Below are 23,784 nucleotides of genomic sequence, written 5' to 3'. Positions count from 1 at the left end.
TTATTTGGAAGGAAGGTGGGCGTTGGCTGGCAACAAAGACATTGCCACTGTCTGTTCATCTTAGATACAGCAATTGTGCCTTTCAGAAAAGCAATCTATATTGAATGCAGCCATTTCTACATAGACTATCCCTTTCCCTATATGGCAAGAACTACAATTTTTCTGTGACTAACAGAGTTCCATAGTTAACCTGTCGGTTTCTGCAGAATCCTAGCTTCCAACATTAGAGAACCTCAGATAAAAGAAATATTTGAGCCTGGGTTTGAAGATATGTAGAAAAAGACATTGTCTTTTGATTTACACTCACAAACTCTCTCTTCTTCTAATCACCTGCAGCAATTGATAGAATTTGCTGTTGATTTGATTTATAGAAATATGCGTAATCCTTGGTGGAGACTTTCTATAGTATATTTTTATACACCAGGAGTAATAAATAATAGAAGGCATTTGACATTTGTTTCTCTTTGAATATGAATGCTTAGCAAAGAATATCTGTATTGCATATTTGGTAAGAGAAATATTTCTTCAAAGAATGTAGCTGTCCACTGAATCATCTCACTGCAATGTGGTGCTGGTTTCCAATCCACATTTTTAGTGACTAATTTCTTTTTAAATGATTTGTGCACAGGCATATTCCCAGGATGCCTACTTGAAAGGCAATGAAGCCTACAGTGGTAATGCCCGCAACATACCTGAACCACCACCAATATGTTATCCTCGGTTAACATCTCCAGCTACTGCCATGGCACAACCTATTGAGAAAGCACCTCCTGATTCTTCACAGGGAAAACAGACAACTAATAGACCTGTACGGACATCAGCACAACCAGAAAAGCCCTACAGAATGGAAATACAAGTGCCTCCATCTCCAACAGATATTGCAAAATCTAACACAGCTGTCTGTGTTTGCAATGAGACTGTAAGAACTGTTGTTGTGCCTTCTGAGAAGGCTGTAGACTTCTCTTCATGTAGAACAAATCACTCTGGTCCATCACACCGGACAGAAGAAATGAGATATGGTTTCAATGAACAAACTACTCTAAAAACAAAAGCACGAACCACTTCACCATCCTCTTCTATGTCCACTGCTGTTGTACTTCCTCAGACACCGCTTACAAGGCCAGTAGATTCTAGTGGAATACCTAACAAATCTGGAAGTTTTGGAGGGCACCCAGAAGGGATCTCAACTACTAGATCCCCTTCTCAAAGTGCAGGTTCTCCTATCCCTACCAATCACTACACTTCTCCAAATGCCCATCAACATATAGACTGGAAAAATTACAAAACCTACAAAGAATACATTGATAACAGACGTTTGCACATGTATGGCTGCAGAACTATACAGGAAAGGTTAGATAGTTTAAGAGCAGCATCTCAGAATACAACAGATTATAATCAAATGGTACCAAATCGCACTGGTTCACAGGTACGACGCAGAAGCACCTCTCATGATAGGGTCCCACAGACTATTCAGGTCCGACAAAGAAGTGTGTCCCAGGAAAGACTTGAGGATCCCAATATAGTGCTAAAAGAATGGCCAAGGAGTGCCTCACAAGATGCTCTGACTTCACCATCTGTCAGTCCCCGAAATCACAGGACGCGGTCCTGGGACTATTTAGGCAAACAGGGTGAAACAATAGAGTATCTTCATGCTGATAACCTTGTTGTAGATTCAAACAGAGACAGAAGAAAGACTTATAAATGGACAGGGTTTACTGAACAAGATGATCGGCGAGGTATTTATGAGAGACCTCGGCAACATGCATTGCACTTGTCTCTTCGAGGCTCAAATTTTTCTGTGGCTCCAGGTGCTTATAACTCAGATGGTAGACTCATCAGTAGTAGGGCCTTAGGGCATGCCATGCATTTCCAGAAGGTTTCACCAGATGTAAACACATTGCAGCCTGCCAGAAATTTGCCGGCTGCTGGTGGAACATCAAAGCCTGCAACCACTTTTCATGAAAGAACGTCTCAGTCAACAGCTAGAAGCACAAGAAGCAACTCTCTGAAGACTTCTGTACCCTATGCAGCAAAACCCTCAATTTCCCTTAATCACAGCCTGGATAGTGTTACTACCAAAGACCAAAGAGAAATAAATCATGTGCACCACAGTGGTTTGTTCAATCAACAATCAAGGATACAAACAGAAGGTGTACCAGACAACAAGATAGACATAGGCAAGAGTACCCTTTCTCCCACTTCCTGCATAGCTTCTGCCAAATTTGTCCCACAGATCAGCGAGCACTTAACTACCTCTGTTAGTTTAGATGTCTCTGTCAGGCAAACAGTTCAAAATTTTGAAAGAGAAGTTGTAAAAGAGTCTGAAATTCAACCAACAAATGTTGTCGATGAAGACGCAGAAATAGTTGTCTTGCGAGAAAAGTCTCCTTCTGGACACCAGACGCCACAACCTTTGCGACATCAATCCTACATTTTAGCTGTAAATGATCAAGAGCCTGCCTCAGAGACAACATGTTGGCTACCCAATGATGCACGTCGAGAAGTTCATATAAAAAGGATAGAAGAAAGGAAGGCGTCTAGTTCAAGCCCACCTGGTGATTCATTGGCATCTATCCCATTCATAGGTGAGTTAAATCAGTAGTTTCTGTTGCTGTGCTTCTGTGGTATGTGTTTTGATCTACTTCTTTATCATTTTGTACTTTGTAACGAACCTGTTACATTTTAGTACTTGACTAATTTCAGAAGATATAATTTAAAATATATAATGTACATTTCAGCTCCACCATGTCATGGCCCTGTGCATTCTCAAACAGTTGTTCTTTGCACCAGTGATCATTTTAATAGCACCATAGGTAACAGGTTGCAGATGATGTCCTTCCTCCTCTCCTTCTCCTCCTTATTACATTCAGCCCTCTACATTTGCAGGGGTTAGGGGAAGAAGTCCCCTTCAAATGTGGAAAAACCACAAATAACTCCCTCCTCCTGCGGCAGTCATTTCAAAGGTGGCTGGGGTTTGTGGAACAGAGTGCTCCCTTCCTGTGGCCCTTGTCTCCTTGGAAAGCCTTGGGAGAAGTGTCTCTCAAGTCCTCCCAAGACGGCAGGGGTTGGGGGGAACGAAATGCCCCTTCCTCTGGCCCCTGCCAACCTGGAAAACCTTGGAAGAAGCATCTCTCAAGCCATTTCCAGGGCAGCAAACGTTTGAGGGAACATAGTGCTCCCTCCCTCTGGCCCATGCCATCCTGGAAAGTCTTGGGAGAAAGTGTCTCTCAAGCACTTCCAGGATGGGAGGGGCTTCGGGTTTAACATTCGCAAGTAACCAAACGCGCAAATGTGGAGGGTCGACTGTATCATCATCCCTCCTTTTTCCCTGATTGGAACTCACAGTTGATATGCCAACTGCGTCCCTACCTGGACTGAAAGGACCTTGAAGCAGTGGTACATGCACTGGTAATCTCTCATTTATACTTCTGTAATGCGTTCTACATGGGGCTACCCTTATACCAAGTTTGGAAGCTTCAATTGGTACAAAATGTGGCAGTCAGATTGGTCACTGGTACATCTAGGTCTGATCACATAACACCTGTGTTAAAATCTCTTCACTGGCTGACGATTAGCTTCTGGGTGCAGGATAAGGTGTTGGTTATCACCTTTAAAGCCCTGTATGGCTTGGGCCCGAGTTACTTGCGGGAACACCTCTCCCTACATAATCCACCTCGCACTCTCAGAACATCTGGGAAGAATCTATTAGAATACCAAATGACTAGATTAACAGTGACTTCCCATAGAGCTTTTACCACCGTTGTGCCGGAAGAGATCCGTCTTAAGTGCCTTCATAAAAGCATCTAAGGTGGTAATAAGACGGATCTTTTTGGTGGGTTTACCCACCCGACCTTGTATATGAGCCTTATTAAGTAAAACGTTCCACCCCCTTTGATTATGATGGCCATGTTTGCTATGATTGTCATGCAATTTTATTAATAATGTCAGTATTTTATTGATTGTATCTTTGTATTTTTATTTTGTATTTATTTTATCGGATGTAATCCCACCTTGATCTGCAGGGAGAGGCAGGAAATATAAATAAATTTATTATTATTATTATTATTATTATTATTATTGTGCAATGTCAGTTAGTTGAGAAGGTTGTGGGCCATCAGCCTTGCTCTGTGGTTGTGGTAATCATTTGTGTATCATAGTTATTCCCACGCAGCTGAGTGAGCAGTATCAGATTTATGTATAAACAACATATATTTTAAGCCAGGCCTCAGAATACTGCTATAATACTAGCTTTCAGGTTTTACATAATACACATAGCATAATGCTATGGGACCTCATAAACTTAATATCGTTTAGAGCAGGATGGGCATCAAAATGGTTTTGGACAGTAATTTCCATAATCCCTCACATTTCCCTATATCTCTCACTTGTTAAGGCTAATGGGCCCTAGACTATCTGGAGGACTAAAGTTGCCCACTCTGGTTTAGGATCTCAGTATGTCTTAATCTAGGCCTGTGACTTAGTGTGTGAAAGATTCTTAATTCTGTTGCTTCGACTAGAACTTAAACATGTTTAAATTGGTATGATGTCTAATATTTTATTTAACTCTAGAAAGACAGCACAGGTTGAGTCTCTCTTACCCAGAATGCCAAAATCTGAAATATTCTAAAATGCAAAATTGTCCACATGAGTGGTTGAAATAATAACACCTTTGCTTTCTGGTGGTTTAGTATACACAAACTTTGTTTCATGCACAAAATTATTAAAAATAGTATGTATAAATTACCTTCTGGCTGTATGTATAAGGTGTATATGAAATAAATGACCTTCACATTTAGAGTTGGGTCCCATTTCCAAGTTATTTTGGCATGTATGTATGTGCAAATATGCCAATATCTGAAAAAATCAAAGCATTTCTGGTCCAAGGTATTTCTTACAAGGGAGACTCAGCTTATACTAAGTACTTGTTATAACATAAGAGGTAAGATTTTATTCGAAATGATTTACTAGAATTCCCCCTGGTTCTGTTTATAATCTTGGCTACAATTCTAGCCACTCTTACCTGTGAGCAAGTCCCAATGAAGTCTTTTCACATCTAAGTAGAAATTTATATGATTGTGCTTTTAAAAGGGTTAGGCTGCAAGGAAAAAATACCTGAACTTCAATGAAGATATAAATGCTTGCACCACTGTCAGTTACTAATTTACCTTATTAGCTACCAGTCTTTTGCAAAGCTATTTTGAACTCTACAGAAATGAACTTGTATTGGTTGTAAAGGGCAGAGTAAATACAAATAATGGCTTCTAAGAAGAGAAAGAAGAAATGGGAAAATCAGGCAGGATATGAAGAAGATAGGAATTAGTCAGATCTTAAAGAAATGTAGGCTGGAAGTAGAACACTTGTCAGTTTGTGCCTTCGGAAGTAAGAAAAGGGAGGTTTTGCTTGTTACATAAGAAAGGGGCCCCTGTGGAGGAATTGGCAAATGAAGGTCATAGCAATATCCTGAATACATTAAAAAGTGAGAGGATGATAGTGGTAGAAATGTGAAATGTGTTTAAAGAGCCAGTGTGTGTTTCCCCCTCATTATATGTTGATGCAATATTATTTTTAATCAGGTTATAATATGCTTGGATATGTGTACTCTGCCTCTGTAGTTGTGATGCTTAGTCTTTAACTGCAGTTGTAATTTGGTCTCCAAAGAAAATCTCCTCTACAAAGGTGTGCTGCATCATATAGAAAGCTGATAGTAGCTGCTGATATATGTGAAGTTCTGAGAAGTCATGTAATTGTTGGAGAGATGAAAAAGAGGCAAAAGAGTGGGACAAAGATCCATTAATATTATTGCTGCAGCGTTTGTTAACAAATTAGTAAAATAACAATAATGATTGATTTAAATGTTGCCCCAGGTGTATCATAGAAGGAGCAGCGGCCATCACAGGTGCACTTGCACATGTATACACACTTTTAGCCTGAGTACCCTTCAGGTTTATAGTTTTTTGTGGATTTTTCGGGCTATGTGGCCATGTTCTAGCAGAGTTTCTTTCTGACGTTTCGCCAGCATCTGTGGCTGGCATCTGAATGCCAGCCACAGATGCTGGTGAAACGTCAGAAAGAAACTCTGCTAGAACATGGCCACATAGCCCAAAAACCCCACAAAAAACTATGGATGCTGGCCATGAAAGCCTTCGACTTTACCCTTCAGGTTTGCTTGTGGAAGTGAATTTCTAGTGCAGCAACTTTTGCCTCTGCCTACACAGTAACCCTAATTTGCTGCTTTTTCAGAAATCACAAAAAGTCACTGATCATAGCATTGTTCTTGGAGGCAGTGGTATCTCTACAGGATCTCTACTGAACCATTGCTCAGCTAACACCCCAGAGGACAGGATCAAAATTCAAAAAGACCTGAATAATCAAGAAAGCTGGGCCAAAGCTAATAAAATGATATTCAACACAGAAAAATGTAAGGTACTGCACTTAGAGCAGAAAAATAAAATGTATAGATATAGGATGGGGGACACCTGGCTTAAGGAGACTACATGTGAAAGGGATCTAGGAGTCCAAGTAGATCACAAGTTGAACATGATTCAACAGTGTGATGAGGCAGCTAAAAAGGCCAGTGCAATTTTAGCCTGCATCAATAGAAGTATAGTGTCTAGATCAGTGGTTCCCAACCTTCCTAATGCTGCAACCCTTTAATACAGTTCCTCATGTTGTGGTGACCCAAATCCACAAAATTATTTGCGTTGCTACTTCATAAGCGTAATTAAATAGGTGTTTTCCAATGGTCTTAGGCGACCCCCATGAAAGGGTCATTCGACCCCCAAAGGGGTCCCGACCCACAGGTTGGGAACCACTGGTCTAGATCAAGAGAAGTAATATTGCCACTCTATTCTGCTTTGGTCAGGCCCCACCTGAAATAATTAGGAATGTTGCCTGGATTAAAGAAATCTTAAGTCGTTTTCTCATACATATTTAGTTAGTTGATAAATCTGCATATAAAGAAAAATAGAGTTTTCAAGAAAAGGCATGTGTATTCCTTTTTAGATACATACCTTGCAACAGGCACTATAAAACTTAATTCCCTTTACTCTGTCAAATAGCAAGTAAGGAGTGCTTACCATCTGCAATATAAGATTATTCCTTGCCGTATGCAATTTTTAGAAATACATTGTTAAAAATAATTAATGTTTAAGGCCTACTGCCTAATTAAACAGGACTATTTATTTAGTCAGAATGGCTTAACTCTTCAATCTAGCTCGGTAGACTTAAGTATTGAAGTAATGGTGATGGCAGAATTACAGTTCATATAGCACTTTCCATTTGTGCAAAGTGATTCACAGACATGATCTCAGTAGTACAATAAACATTTTGACTGAGCAGAATGATATGCCTGCTTAAATAATCATGTTGTGATAGCAGGAACTGAGGGAGGAGAGAGTGACTTGCTTAAGGGTAGTGGAGAGTTTATGGCAGAGATGAAACTGAAGTAATCAATTCCCTCATTCACAATTCAGTCCAGCCCCTGAGCCACTTTGTTATAGTTCTGTGCTTCTGAAGCTGTTTGATGTTGGGGACCAGCAGGGGGTTTTCCCTCAGTGTGCCAGGGACGAGCACCATATTTTTGCCCATTGACTACAGCTATGCATTTCTTTCTTGGAAACTCTGCAGTCAAGAAATAAGAAGAAGACTAGATCTCCAAGATCTTTTTTTGAATTTTCAATAACTAGAATGAGAACTCATTAATATTCATCTTTAACTCCTTCAATCTTTGATGGAGCAAATCTTTATGGAGAATTTCCTGCCTGCTTCTGTCAGCTAAAACGTAGAACTTGCCTTTTTTCACCAAAGTGATTATTTAAGATTTCTTTCTATCATTAAATATTGAACTTTGATCCTATATTATAGGTTGGGTTTGAGAAGAGGAAAACAGTGTTTACTGATAGTATTCCCATTCCATTGGGATTAGAGGTTTGATTTCAGTAGTGGTGCCCTGTATCATCTGAGTATTGTAAAGGGAGAATTGCATGAAGCAAGGAAATGCTTATGGAGAGTATTTAGCTCACTGTATCTTAGACCTTGCTATTCTGTACTCGAGAGATCCCACTTAGCAATAGATTTGAAGGATCACTCTTAGAACACAGGTGTTGATGCTTTTAAATGCACTAGAAGGAAAAGCAACCTCCTCCAAATTAATTCTGCTTTGATACTGAACACTAAACTAGCGAGTGGGGAATTAACATGGAAAATAATACATTTAAGACCATCATTTTGTAAACTATAGTTTCTAGGTTGCTCCATCAGCATCCCTAATGAGTCACTGTACGAGCCCCAAGTTATTATATCAGAAAACATTCTTCATTTGAAATTGAAGATGATGATTCAGTCTTAACCGAAAAGCCTTAATTAATCTAAAGAAGTGACTTTTAGTGCATTTAAAATACAGAAATTCTTCCTTTGATGCCTTTCTAACTACAAGTTTATTTCATTAATAATTATAAATTACAAAAGATATGACATAATGACCTTATTGGTGATAATGCTAACTCATAGTGTTCCATTATGGGAATAAACCTGTTTGAGACTTAGTTATGAATGTTTCCACTTCTCATCTCGTTCTCTTGTATGTTCTGAAAAAGAAAATATTCATTTGATGGATTAATGAAGTAACCAATTCACAACTGCTTCTGCAGACTATGGAATATTGAAGCGAGACACAAACAGAAATCACAGTTCCATCTGGGTTATCTCAGGGCCTGAACAGATGCTTAAATGACACACACATCTTAAGAGGCCGGAAGCTGCGCCAAAGCTGCGCTCCAGTCCTTTGGCGCGGCTTCCAGCCTCTTAAACAGCATACCTCCAAAGTGACCCGAAGCAGCTTTATTTTGGCCTGTCTGTTTGGGCCCTCAGTAAATCATGGTTCATACTAGCTGCAAGTTGGCCTGATTTAGGTGTAACAAACTATGCTTGGCTTAAGGAATATATCTCTTCATAGCCACATGAAAGGAAGAAGGCGGGCTTTTTGCATCCAAGACTTCTCAGACATGCTTGGGGTTTAGCTTTATGCGGGGAGGAGAAACCTGGCTCCTGGTGTTTTGTGCTTCCCAGAATCTTGATTTAGCATGTCAGAAATAGGTTTTATTTAAAAAAGAGTAAACTCAAGTGCCTCAGATTATATTATTTTATACACAAAGCAAAAGTGACACATATATAAATTAAATGTTAATTGAAAAATGCATATCATTTGAAATTATGACTCTCAGTTTTGTACCCAGTTAAGTGCACATACTGTAGAAACCACAGAAAGTAATCACATGTAGTAAGAATAGCTGGGATCCAGAAGGAGAACCATAGACATGCATAAAAAGACCTGGGCTTTCTGTTTTCCCTTCTAGTCCATAGTCCTATACTGATCAGATATTCTTTGTGAGATGCCCCCAGTTGAGCATCTTGTTGCATAGATTGCAAAAAGGGAGACCTTTGAATCATAGAATTATAGAATCATGAGTTGGAAGAGACCACAAGGTTCAGTCCAACCCCCTGCCATGCAGGAACTCACAATCAAAGCATCCCTGACAGATGGCCATCCAGCCTCTGTTTAAAGACCTCCAAGGAGGGAGACTCCACCACTCTCCACTGTCGAGCAGTCTTAATGTCAGGAAGTTCCTCCTAATGTTGAGGTGGAATCTCTTTTCCTGCAGTTTGCCAGCATTGTTCTGGGTCCTGTTAGTTTGCTCCCTCCTGAAGTTCAGCTACACACAGAGAAGTTCTCCATGTGTAGTCAAAGGCTTTCGAAATTGGCATCTATCGTTTATTGTGGGTTTTTTTGGGCTATGAGGCTGTGTTCTAGAAGAGTTTATTCCTGATGTTTCACCAGCAGCGGTGTCTGACATATTCAGAGAATGCTAGCATGGAAGAGAGTGGGGTATATACACTCACCCCTCCATATTTGTGGCTTTGATATTTGTGGGTTTGATTATTCATGGATTTGATTAATATGTTCTCTTTAGGAATATCTAGGTCCTCTAGTGCAACTCTATGGTCAACTTTAAAAGTTGCACTGAAAGACCTAGATATTCCTAGAGAGAATCCTCTACTAGGCCTTTGTAGCTCTTCCAGCGCAGTGCTCTGGTCAGTGTCTGTTGGACATTGACCACAGAGTTGCGCTGGAGGACCTAGAGATTCCCAGAGAGGTGTCCTCACAGGTAAAAATGTCATATTTTTGTTATTTGTGGTTTTTCCATATTCACGGGGGTCTTGTGCCCCTAACCCTAGCGAGTATGGAGGGACAAGTGTATACTGTTGGTTGAGAGGAAGCGATTTACATGTTAACCTGTGTATTGTTCTGTTGTTGAATAGCAAGGCTCCAAGGTGTCTTTTTAATTAGTGATCCATTGTCTGTTGGGAAAACCTCTGATCCTGGGGGATTTTCATTTGCATTTGCTGGGTCTTGATTTTGGTGTTTTTCAGGACTGGTAGCCAAACTTTGTTTACTTTAAGCACTTATTCTTTCCTTGAAGTTGTCCAGGTGTCTGTGGATTTCAGTGGCTTCCCTATGCATTCTGACCTGATAGTTGTTGGCATGGTCCAGAATTTCAGTGTTTTCAAACAGCATTTTATGCCCAGGATGGTTTATAACGTGTTCTGCTACTGCTGATTTTTCTGGCTTCCATTGAAGTTTGCATTTGAATAGAGGTTGAGTATCCCTAATCCAAAAATGCAAAGTGCTCCAAAATCCAAACCTTTTTTTATGGGTTGCTGAGATAGTGACACCTTTGGTTTCTGATACTTCAGTGTACACAGACTTCATTTCATGTACAACATTATTTAAAATATTATAGAAAATTACTTTCAGGGTATGTGTACAAGGTGTATATGAAACATAAAATAATTTCATGTTCAGACTTGTGCCTCATTTCCAGGATATCTCATGTGTATGCAACTATTCCAAAATCAAAATACTTCTGGTCCCAAGCATTTTAGATAAGAGCTACTCAACATGTATGTATATGTTTTGAGCTAATTGCTCGTTCTACCATTGACTGATGCTTCTAAGCAGTCCTGAGTTGATGCCTGGAAATACTGGCCTGAATGTTGAAGAAATATTCATAAAGCTTCTTGTTTTGAATTGTAAAATCTCTTGCTATGTTATACCCCACAGTACCATTTTACAAACTGCTTTGGAAGCTGACAATGCAGCCTTCCCCAATAATATAGTGCTTCAAAATAGTATCAAATTACATCATCACCAGCCTAGCATGGGAATTGTAGTCTAATACATTTGAAGAAGAATATGTTAGGATAGATTTTCTTTCACTTGTAACTTGTCTTTCACTTGTAATTTGTCATATAGGCTAAAATTCATGAAACCAAGACCAAAGGCCTCTTAGCTGTTGAAATTAGCTGCATGGCTCTTTGGATGCTGCTGTAATGTTGAACTCTAAAACTCTTTTCTCTCAAACAGTTCACTTTGGGATTGGGTGCTCTACTGTCATTTTACTACAGAGCTGAAGCATAGTTATGAATGGAAAGACATGAGGTGGCTAGTATGAGATTGTTACCCACATAGTCATATACTGTTGTATTTCTGTCTTGTTTCATAGAAGGTTTGGCACACCTAATTCTCTTTTATTGCTGATAATATGTGGCTTACTGAAATATTATTGTATCACTGAAAAAGAATTACTAAAGAAAAATTTAAGGTATATCAACTTGATTATGTAATAAAAACTGGAGCATGAACTTAATTGCCATTTTAATTGTTGGAGCACTTTGAGGATGCTGTGCAAATAACCAGCTCTTCATTGCAAAACACATAGCTTTCTGACCTTATTCTAATTTCACTTGTGCTACTGTGTCTTCCTTCCATTTCCATTCTTTGCATACTACACTACCTTACAAACTGTTCACAGTGAAGCTCATTGCTGGAGTCTTGAACAAATGGACAGTGTTTTCATTCAAGAACGTCTTATCAGCTGACTGAACCATCCACTGGCCAACCAGACAGTACAAGTGCATTGATTTTTGTGAAGATTGTTATTCTTTGCCTTCCTGTTAAAAACAGAGGGGTGTTCATGCATGCATATGTAAACGTGCATTGCCTGATATTTTAAAAGCAAATTGTAGTGAGTGTTTAAGAAGATGGCTCATTGTAAAGTAGAGGTTTAATATTTTAATGGTATGAAATTTATTCAGGCTTGCTTAATAGATTTTGGTTTGTCTTGTTCCATCTGGAGTGTAAATGTTAGCTACTCTGGGAAATCTTGTTGTACAATAGAAAAATATCAGCCTATTGTATCTGATTGGCTTTGCCCCCAAATGATTGTATTCTTGCTCATGAGAGGAGATACTTTATTTCCTGGTTAGAATCTAGGGCATGAAAACAACTGCATCCACAACTGCTCTTAATGCAAATGGAGAACATACACTAGAGAAATACTGCTCAAAGTAGTTGTCTATGGATTGGTCCTGGTCTTGGAGATGTTGGCAAGTTTGCAGGAAAGAAACAGTTGTAACCAGTGGATAAAAGTGCAGTAATAGTCCACAGCAAATTAGAAGAAAAAAATGTTCCTCCCATGAGAGGACTAGACTAATGAATATGTATCTACCACATCATTCAACAGCTTTCGTATTAAAGTTTTTTTTTGTGGGATTTTCAGGCTCTGTGGCCACGTTCTAGAAGAGTCTATTCCTGACTTTTTGCTGGCATCTGTGGCTGGCATCTTCAGAGAATGCTGGTATGAATGTGAGTCGGGGGATATATATACTGCGTGACTCTAGGTTGGGAGGAGTGATTTACATGTTAAACTGTGTATTCTCCTGTTGTTGAATGGCAAAGGCCTCAGGGTTGGGAGGATATGCAAGGAGGGTTTGCATCTGCTTAATTAGTGGTCTGTTGTCTGTTGGGAAAAAAACCTGATCCTGGGTGGTTTTCATATGCATTTTGCTGGGTCTTAATTTTAGTGTTTTTCTGGACTGCTAGCCCGACTTTTTCTGGCTGACTCAATCTGTAGTACCTCTCATGTTCCTTGATTTGTGTTTGGACACTGCATTTGATGGTCCCTACGTAGACTTGTCTGCAGCTGCGTATGGTATGCGGTAAACTCCTGCGGCCACAAGAGGGCCCCTCCTGTCCTTCGCTGAGTGAAGCGTTTGCTGGATTTTCTTGATCAGTTTATCGATCGTCTGGACGTTGTGTTTCCTCACCAGTTTCCCTATTCTTTCTGTGAGTCCTTTGATGTTTGGTAAAAATACCTTCCCTTTAGGTGGTGAGCTGGAGTAACTATTAGCCTATAGAGCCAGTCCAGGTGCTGCAATTCATCTTCCAGTCAGCCAGAAAAATCAGCAGTAGCAGAACATGTTATAAACCATCCTGGGCATAAAATGCTGTTTGAAAACAAAGTCTGGACCATGCCAACAACTATCAGATCAGAATGCATAGAGAAGCCATTGAAATCCACAACACCTGGACAACGTCAACAGGAAAGAAGAAACCCTTAAAGTAAACAAAGTTTACTTTATAAACCCCACTCACTTCCATGCCAGCATTCTCTGAGGATGCCAGCCACATATGCTGTTGAAACATCAGGAATAAACTCTTCTAGAAAAAAGGCCATATAGCCCGAAAAACCCACAAAAATGGATGCAGTCTTGTGATAGCCTTCAAGCTTTCATATTGTTTACCTTTTAAAATATTGGGAAGAACTTTCATTTAGAAAAAAAAAGAGCTGGCAAAGCATATATGTATGTATTATTAAATGTTTAGTTTGGAATTCTAAGCAATATCTTCATGTCAGATCTTTTACTTTTAAGCTCTTACTGCAATAACTGCTAAAGAATTTCTACATCTGCCTAGTCTTTAAAATGTTTCTCATCATTTAAAAAGTGTGTGTGTGTGTGTGTGTGCATGTACAACCAAACTTTTATGCTGCAGGCCTTGCCTCCTTAAACCAGAGCCATCAATTACTCTTTGAAAACACAATGCAGTACGTGCAGATGCATTCATTCAGAGAAAAGAATAAACCTCTGTTTGTGCAGGCTTGAATATTTCAATGGGCCTTTCAGAAGCAGAGCATATTAAAATGCTTAGCACCTAGGATCCATACATATTAATTATCAGAGTACAGCATGTTTATGGTCTGTATTTCTGTGCAGTTTTTTTCTGTACATTGAAAGAAGAGTTAGAAAGATTATCCTGGTATTTCAGTGTTGTACTGTTCATTTAAGCTGTATGTTATTTCGTGGCATCCGGGCAATTTCTGCAAAACCGTTAAGCTTCTTTGAATGCTGCAGGATGACCCTCATGGCAGTAGATCGGTGCTGGATCTGTGCAGATTGTGATAATTTATATCAGCAGTTACTGGAATCAATACTTGGTAGGTAGCAGCAGCAACTTTTGATTTTAGTGTAACTTGTCAATTTGCACCAATTATTTTAACAACATTTTGGAGAGTTTTGTGCTACTGACATAGACCTTCTGTGACAAGATATTGTATTGCTCTGTATTAGATTATTTATTGGTTTGGCTATTTCTGCATAACTTGAAATAGTTTATTTTATTTGTTTTTAATCATTTTAATTGAAGGCTTACGTATATGATAACAGTCAACCATGGGAGGGTTGTTTAAAATTGATTGTATTTACTGACAGCTTTCTTTTTAAATATAGTCTCTTCTGAAAAGTATGAAGAAACTAAGCATTATAATGTTATTGCCTGAGCAAAATCTGTATTTAGTTTCACCTTTCTTATTCTGTCACTATTCATGTAGTGATATTAGGCTTTACCTATTAAAATGTAATCTCATTAATAAAGTGAGTTTGACACTCTGAGTCCTTAAAATGGTTGAAGACTGTTTTTCAAAAAAGTGGAGCAAACAATCTTAAAGTAAGTTCTTTCATCTATCCTGGGATGTCTGTGCCATTTTGGCACAATGATCTCTGGTAATTATAATGGCACAGGAGCATTATACAAATTCCAGTTATCCCTGACTGGGGTTCAGTATCTGATGATGATCACTATTTTACTAAGGTCTTTCTAACTAGCTGTATGTTTCTTTGTAGATGAGCCAGCTAGTCCCAGTATTGACCATGATATCGCCCACATTCCAGCTTCTGCTGTTATTTCAGCATCTTCCTCACGAGCACCCACCATCACAACAGTTCCTCCTAGCCCTACCTCTCTTGTACCTTTAATTCGACGACAGCTGTCTCATGATCATGGTAAGTTTACAGATTCGGACAGCTTTGGTTTATTCACTGATGGCGGTAGTAAGATTTGGGGTTTTGTTTTGTTTTGTTAACAAAGATATACATTTGTTTTGACTACAGAATCTATAAGGGCTAGTGTGGTGGATGGTCAGTTTCCTGCAAAAAGTGAAAGGTCTAAGTCTTATGATGAAGGACTGGATGACTATAGAGAAGGAAAAGTGTAAGTTAGATTTTTAAAAAATATCTATATGTGAACATGTGTTTTATCCAAGGGTGTCTTCAGAGATGTTAACTGCAATATCTACTTTGCGTCCACAGGGCCATAAAGCATGTATCTAGCTTAAAGGGAATCAAGGTCAGTAGTCCAGTATCCATCAATATTTATCAGTTGTGAAAACAAAAACCAGCTAGTGCCAGTATTTTATATTCAAAGATTCAGCTATAGAACTCAGTCATGCAGTTGTTTTATGCTGATTGTGGGGTGCTGATTGTGGGGTGCACAAATAAAATCTTAGTAGAAGAGTAAAAGAACCAGACGCTACCTTTGGATCAGTCCATGGTATTGCTTTTTAAAAGTATCAGCAATTTATGAGAAAAGACTTTGTTTGCCTAAGAGTTTGCTGCTAGTCCATATAGGCCATAGTAGACTTGATGAACAAACACTCTGACTCATATAAAGCAGCTTCTTAGATTCCTATATACCCCAGTGATACATGATAATGTAGTAGGGACTACCAGACTCATGAGCATAATATCTACTGCTACCATTATCCGAAGCTTGGAAAAGTTACTGATTTGGACTACAACTACCAGAACTCCTACCCAGTATGGCCATAGTTACTCTGGTTGGGGAATTCTGGGATTTGTCATCCGGAAAAAATACTTTCTTAATTTATGCACCAGTGTGTGAAAAGCCAGGCAGAAACATGACAGGCTATCCAGCTGCAGTCTCATCTTTCTGGTCTCATTTTCCCTTGAGAAGAGAGAGGACTTGGGGCTGGATGCTGAGACTAGGATTCTCTAAGATACCTTACATTTGCATTTTTTATCCGATGTTAGCTGCCTATGCTTGCTTTCCCCTTATATTCTGCCTGCACAGGGAAGAAAAGAGGGAGACCTTAATTGAGTAGAGCAAAAGTGCTATTGAACATGCCTTGCTTCTTTAATGTTAAGTGCTTCAGTGTGGTGTTTTCTTTAGGCCCCAGACAGCCAAACATCTTCAGAAAACTCAGGGTCCAGAAAAGCTTCTTCTTCAGAGGTCTTTGGTGATGCTTCCAAGGAAGGATGGCTCCATTTTCGAAATCTAATCACAGACAAGGGAAAGGTACTGTTATTCCTAAAATACAGTTGAGAGTAAATACAAATTGTGCATCGACTTGTTTCAGATATTTTCTAGCTCATAAGCCTTTAGTAGAAACTACCCACATACTGAATTTTCATTGACAAGGTGACCAGTAATGCTATCCTTAAGTCTTTCCTTCCTGCCCTCTCCTATCTTTTGCTGTGTTGAATTTGGAAAAGAAACTCTTCAGGGTCTTGCCATTGTAACATACAGTAAGATTTAATGCACCATGTTTACTCACCTTTTGACAGAAACCTAGGTTTTCACATTTTCCCAGCAACTACTAGATTTGAATCCTGTATTTCTTAGCATAGTTGAAACTTATTACAGACTGCTAAGATTTCTTTCTTAGGAATTCAATACCTTGCAGAAACTTAGTGGCATACATACTACAATGTCATGATTTTTTAGCAATCAGAAAGCTTTCGGAGTTTAATAAAATAAGGATCCTTTTGCATGATAGCTTCTCTAGCACTATATAACAACACATTCATCTGATATACTACTATTTCCACAGCTAATAATCCTCCAGGCTTACAGCAGTGGTGATTTAGCAGGAAAGAGCTTGTGTGTCTGCACTGAAAAGTCCAGAATTAATATAATGCACAGGCTCTTTCACATACTCACAGAGAACGACTGTGTTTTGCTAGGAAATTATTTAAGCAGCACCTTAAATGTCAATGAAATTACCAAAATTACAAAAAAAAAATCCAGTTGTTTTAGCATCCATATTTCTACATATGTTACAGCATTCTCTATAATCCTGGCCTTTTCAATTTCTTACAAGACTTTTGCAGAAGACATTGACAAGGGGACTAGTAACATTTCATCCTTTCCTTATCGTCCTCCTATTTCTCCTAGTGCTTTGATGTAACATAACATATATAATGTACTTTAAGGTATAAAGCATCACATACATCCACTTTGTTTTATTAGATAGTAATGGTAGCTTGTATTTTCCAGAGAGTTGGTGGGAGCATCCGGCCATGGAAACAGATGTATGTTGTTCTTAAAGGTTGCTCATTGTACTTATACAAGGATAAAAAAGAACAAATGGTGCCATCTGAGGAAGAGCAGCCCATCAGTATCAACGCTTGTTTAATAGACATTTCATATAGTGATACAAAAAGGAAACATGTATTTCGGCTCACCACATCAGATTGTGAATACCTGTTTCAAGCTGAAGATAGAGATGACATGCTGGCCTGGATTAAGGCTATACAAGAAAACAGCAACTTAAACAATGAGGTTGTGTGCTTGTTCAGTTTCCCCCTCCCCTCTGTTTCAATGTTTTTCATATTTTGCTGTATTTGGACTAAGAGTCATCCATGCTAGCATCCCATTTAAAAGGGGGTGTAGAATAATGAAAATTAGCATGAATAATTTTTCTTCATCATCATCATTATTATAGTTTGATTATTATTATAAATATTATTATAAATAATATTATATTCATTATAATCATTCTCTTTATTGATGTACAGTAGCTGAGCCACTATTTAAATAACTTTTCTTGGTGTTAATTCCAATTACTGAAGTTAAATTTCTTTTGTTCAGAGTTAATTCATATCATTTAATGACTGCCTATATTTAATTTCCTTGTGTGGGAAGAAAGTGTTAGTTAAATCAGTATTCATCATCATACTGAGAATTACCAGTATATATAAATACCGAGAGAACACTATGTCAGTCATTACAGCATAATGCTAATGAATGTCCGTTTAGAAATAAATCCCACAGAATTCACTGAGACTCACTCCAAAGTGTGTGTCTATATGATTGGAGCCTTAGGCCCTATACAGACAGGCCAAAATAAAGCTGCTTCAAGTCACTTTGGAGGTATAGTGTTTCAATGATGCATGCATCCTAAGAGTCTGGAAGCTGCACCAAAGCTGCACTCCAGTCCTTAGGACTGGAGCATGGCTTTGGTGCAGCTTCTGGACTCTTGGGATGCATGAATCATTTAAACAGCATACCTGCAAAGTGACTTGAAGCAGCTTTATTTTGGCCTGTCTGTGTCAGGCCTCAGTTAGCTCTTCAGTACTTTATTTGAGCTCTACTCTGCAAGGATTTTGCTATATGAATTGCTAAATTGTATATTATGTGAATTTGTTCTGTTTAAAGCAGTGGTTCCTAACCTGTCGGTCGGGACCCCTTTGGGGGTTGAATGACCCTTTCATGGGGGTTGCCTAAGACCATTGGAAAACACCTATTTAATTACAGTTATGAAGTAGCAATGAAATAATTTCATGGGTTTAGGTCACCACTACACGAAGAACTGTATTAAAGGGTCGCGGCATTAGGAAGGTTGGGAACCACTGGTTTAAAGCATCCTATTTTGTTAAAGTGCTTCAAAGCCATAAATTCTAACATTTAAGCATATATTATAATACCTTCTAATGTTGATGTTTGAATATAAAAACATTATAGAAATGTTGCACTCTGCCTGTTCAAAGAGCAGGGAGCAAAATTCTAGTATAACCTCATTCTTAGTCTTAGGTTGCAATCCTATATGGTGCATTAAAGGTACAATTACCTGTGATCTGTGTAGGATTAGCGCTGTCAGCATCGTTGTCTAATGGATTTTGTTGAGCTTTCTTCCAACATGATCATTCTCTGACATTAGCCTGGAAAATTCTGTGTCTCTGAATGAAATCGTGGGCAGATGTAAGCATGAATAGTTGGAGGCTTTTACACAGGCATTAGTCACAGTATTTCATTGATTTAGTTTTTGAGTTACTCCATCTCTTGGTAAACTATAATTGTTCCCAGAGAGGATAAGTTGTAAGAACATGACAAGAAGGTATTTCATTTTTTCAAAGGGCAATTGCTTATATGTGTAAATTAGTAAGCAAGAAATGTGCCCAAACAGCTTCTGATCTAAAACCAGGGCAATTGAGAAGTACTTGTATACTGTTTAATATATAAATTTGTGTTTTCATTTAAGTGTATCCAAACCAAATGGCAGCAATGGGCATTTAAGAAATGAAACAGACAGTGCTTTACAGTATGTCATTATACAGTGAGCCCGCCATGTTGGTGGACTAGCCACCTGCAGACTGGAGCTTTTGCAGATTACCCCACCCTATGTTAGCCAATGGTGGTGCATGCCCACAGGTGCTCTGATGGGAGCATACACATGTTACTGCCCATTGACTGATAGGGGCTTGAGCTCTTATGGGTTTTCCCATATGTGGGTGGGGAGGACAAAATCCCCGAAGATAGAAAAGGCTCACTATACAATGAATTCTGCTCTCTCTGTTATTGTCCTTTTAATATATTAGCTTGAAACCATAATACAAATATTGTTTGTTGTTTGCCATACAATTTGCTCTTTCCTACATTTGCAAAATAGTTCTCAATTTATTTTGCAGAACACAGGTGTCACAAGCAGGGACCTCATTAGCCGGAGGATTAAAGAATACAGCACTATGATGAGGTATTCAGCCACAGTACTGTGTGACACTCAAGTCAGTCTGATGCATGGAATTCCTGCTTCTGAATAATAAAATATTTTTTCCTTAGTACTTCAAGTGGGAAAACAGAGCCATCACCCAAAACGCCTCGTCAGAGCCTGAGCATAAGGCAGACACTCCTTGGCACGAAAGCTGAGCAAAGAACCCAGAGTCCACATTCTCCAAAGGAGGAATCTGAGAGGAAATTCCTTGCTAAAGGTATTTGTCCTATATGTAACCATATCATTAGTAGTACTAACCCCTCCAGATTTACCCCAGTGTCAATCTGGAGGATGAATACACAGAGATATGATCACATCTTTTCATGCACGTTGGAGTGTCATTGGTTTTTAGATTAGAAGGAGCCCTCTTTTCCTATAGCCAAGACTAAGGAGGCTTCTCCTCTGCTGTAAGCTTCTCTTGTTTCTTGATAGTGGGAATCTGTCAATTTGATCTGCTCAGCCATGATGAACTAAGTGGAGGAACATCCCAGTGAAGACCTGAGAGTGCTCTTTGCTTCTGGGGTACTGACTGCTGTTGAAAAGCAGATAAGAATAGCAACAGAAGTGAATGTTCAGGGGAAGAGAATGGAGGAAGAGACATAGATATAAAAACTGTAGCAAGAACCATCTCAGTTTCTTGATAGTTTGTTTCCAGATTCACACTGAGTAGTTATTTGTAAATCCTCACAAGGGCTGTACTGCATGATTATCACTTGGTGGAGCTAAGTATTTTAATATAGTTAGGATTGGGTTTGATCCCAAAAGACTACTGTGAAGACTGAGCATGCTCACTGCACACAGAATCATGATTCTAGAGTGGGAGAATGGAATGATATATCTGGAATCCTGATCAGAAACATTTTAATCTGTAATTTTATTACAAGACCCAACCTGTACAATTTTTATTATGTTCTTCTGATATTACATTGTTGTTTGGAATTTTGTTTTTAGTGTGGGGTCCTGAAGAAACATTGATGTTCATAAGATACAGTGTGCCTGCGTCATACACAAGTGCATTATACACTGCTGTTTCTTTTTGCTACCTTGGTTTTTGAAATCAATCCCTACCTTTCCTCACTGACCTAAATTAATATATGTTTGCTCAGTGTTCCGGCAGTAGGAGTACTGCATTAATTTTGCAAGAAGGAAATTAATTTATATTGAATATTGTCTGCATTGCCTCAAGTTAGCATGTAAAACCAGTGAGCAGGTGTAACTATCATAGCTCATGTTTTTATTGACATTTGGGTGAATATGACACCCTGTTGTTTCATGATATTCTGTGTGCTATGGATAATGCCCACTTGATTGTATTCATCAAGATTCTATAATTCCAAAACATGTCTTTGCAAGGCTCAGCATAGGTGTGAGTGGACTGAGACATCACAGGAAAAGTTGGAAAACTGGCAGAAATAGTCACTGAGACATGAATAGTTTGCTACAGTACAGATGTGAGGAAAGTGTGGTTCGCACACCATATGCAGCGTAAGTGGCCATTTTCATGACCCTTAGAGACCTGTGGGTGTAGGAAATAAATTTACCACATTTTGTTCCTGATTGCTGTTTTAGACCTAGGAGGCACCTCTTTCACAGGAACTCAGAAATTGATCTTGTCACTTCCATTTGAAAAATGGTTCGGCCATTGTCCCAGGAGACATTGGTAGGGCATTATAGTGAAACAAATTGAGAAATGTTTGTTTTGGGGTGGGGGTGCACTCAGTGGCCCCTGAGTGGCCAGTGGGGGGTGCCTAAACTCACACAGATGCCTAATTTTTTTCTATGCAGGTTCATGTGATACCACAAATATTGCTTGAATTTCCCAGGCAATTGTCTTTTTTTCCAGTTTGCCCCCAATCTTTTTATTGCATAGTACAAAACTTGATTACAGAAACATCAACATATTGATTACAAAAACCTCAACATATTATAGTAGTATACTTATGTACCTAATATTTATAGCTGAACAGAACAAAACAACCAGCAACCAGTGTTTGTAAATAAAATTGTATCTCTAAACCATCCTATTGTTTTGGGCTTCATTTTTAAAATCTAAATAAATTCCCATTAAATAACAAATACATTTGTCTTGTATGTTTGATTCTTGGAGTTTACTATTACTTCATCTTATAGTTATTATTTATAGATAACTTCAGTATCAATAGCTCTTTTAAATTTCTCATTCCTATTCTTATGAAAAAATGAAATTTTAACTATTAATTATGTATTCAATATGTCATATATTGTTATGTTTCCATTGGTTTTCACAATATTTCATAACAGACCCCCAGTCCTTTTCAATCTTCTCTTCCGCTTTCCCATGAATTAAGTTTGTCAAACGATCTATTTCCAGCATATCTTGTAATTTTAACGGCCATTCATCTGTAGTAGGAAGAATGTTCATTTTCCAGTATTGAGCCAGAAGCAGTCTCCCTGCTGTTATCATGTAGAGAATTTACCTCCAGTGTACAGTTTCTATCTTTTTAGGTAGTTTATTAGTCATATTTAAAAAAATAGATTTATCAAATTTTATGTCAAGTATTTTGATTATCTCAGAATGGATGCAATTCCAGAATTTCTTTATTTTAGGACATTCCCACCAAACGTGTTACCAAGTCCCCTTTGCCACATAGCATTTCCAGCAGAGGTTATTCTCTCCTTTATAGATTTTAGCAATGTGAGGTGCCACCTGAATTCCATTTTCATGTAGATTTTGACTACAAGTGAATTTTAATTGTTTTTTTTCCTGGCATATTGCCAACTGTCTAATGCAATTTCTCTGCCAAGGTCTTTAGCCCATTGTAGCATAGGATCTTTTATAATGTCTAGTTCCAGCTTCCTTTGTAGTAGCAGTTTGTAGAATTTAGATGTTAATTTCTGATTGTCCTTTAATAGTAGATTATCTAGTTCATTTTTTTCTGTTTCAGAATTCTATTGGTTTACATCTACTTTGGATTTTTCTAAAAATTGATTATAAAGAAACCAGTGTTTTTGTATCTCCATTAGTTCGATCACATCTACTGGTTTAAGGTTATAGTCATTCAAGTTGTTTTTTTACAAGGAGGTCATCACATCATAACCATCTGGAGATTTGTGTTCTGTTGAAGAAAGCTTCATATGGAGAAATCCATCCAGGAATTTTTCTATAGAACAATTGTTTAATTTTTATTCAGTTTGCCACAATTGTTCTACATATAAAATGATGGTCAAAGTCTCTGTTAACATGGTTTTTACCATACCATAGGTGTGCGTGCCATCCAAAGTGAATATTAAAGCCCTCCAGGGCAAGTAATTTGTTGTGTAGGTTCACCCAGTCTTTTACCCATACTAGGGAGTTTGCTTGAAAATATAGTTGCAAATTAGGGAGGCTGCAACCACCATTTATGTGTGTATCTATCAAGGTTTTCCATCTCACCCTCTGGCCCATAAGAATTCCCTTATTTTTCTATTCCACTTCTCAAAGATTTTATTATCCTTAATAATCGGAATGTTAGTGAATAAATAATTAAGCTTTGGCATTCTAATTGCTGCCATTGTCTTTGTCTTTGATAGTGTAAAGTATCTAACTTGTTTGATAAATTCTTTGAAGTTTTGTGGCCGGGAGAGGCTACTGAACGTGTCAGAATCAGACACTTGCTTTGATTACTATTGTGGAAGGACTAGGGAATTTCATCAAAGTCAAAGGTATCCTGGAGAGTCACAAAATAGATTCTGTTTTCTGAATAGATAGCTAAAGAATGATGCTAGTGTTTGCCTGTGTGGTCTGATGTAAATGTACAGTGTATGTATGCTTCTTGTACAGTTCCATTGCTTATGTTGACTA

General features: G+C 38.4%; 1 protein-coding gene across 5 annotated transcripts in view; it reads left to right on the top strand.

Annotated features, from left to right (window-relative positions):
• Window positions 1–23,784, top strand: part of ARHGAP21 (Rho GTPase activating protein 21) — a 132,758-nt gene that overhangs the window by 97,251 nt on the left and 11,723 nt on the right. For all 5 annotated transcript variants that reach the window (XM_089533382.1, XM_089533380.1, XM_089533381.1 and 2 more), the window contains 8 exons: window positions 629–2,585; window positions 15,019–15,177; window positions 15,286–15,385; window positions 15,484–15,520; window positions 16,364–16,489; window positions 17,471–17,755; window positions 19,882–19,946; window positions 20,033–20,181. In XM_089533382.1, the coding sequence (XP_089389508.1) occupies window positions 629–2,585; window positions 15,019–15,177; window positions 15,286–15,385; window positions 15,484–15,520; window positions 16,364–16,489; window positions 17,471–17,755; window positions 19,882–19,946; window positions 20,033–20,181 (2,878 nt within the window). The remainder of the gene's footprint in view (window positions 1–628; window positions 2,586–15,018; window positions 15,178–15,285; window positions 15,386–15,483; window positions 15,521–16,363; window positions 16,490–17,470; window positions 17,756–19,881; window positions 19,947–20,032; window positions 20,182–23,784) is intronic.

This window comes from Sceloporus occidentalis, unplaced genomic scaffold (genome assembly GCF_023333645.1).
Source record: "Sceloporus occidentalis isolate IW3139 unplaced genomic scaffold, rSceOcc1.0.p SCAF_7, whole genome shotgun sequence".
Lineage (NCBI taxonomy): Eukaryota > Metazoa > Chordata > Lepidosauria > Squamata > Phrynosomatidae > Sceloporus > Sceloporus occidentalis.
This window is presented reverse-complemented; position numbering and strand designations above follow the sequence as displayed.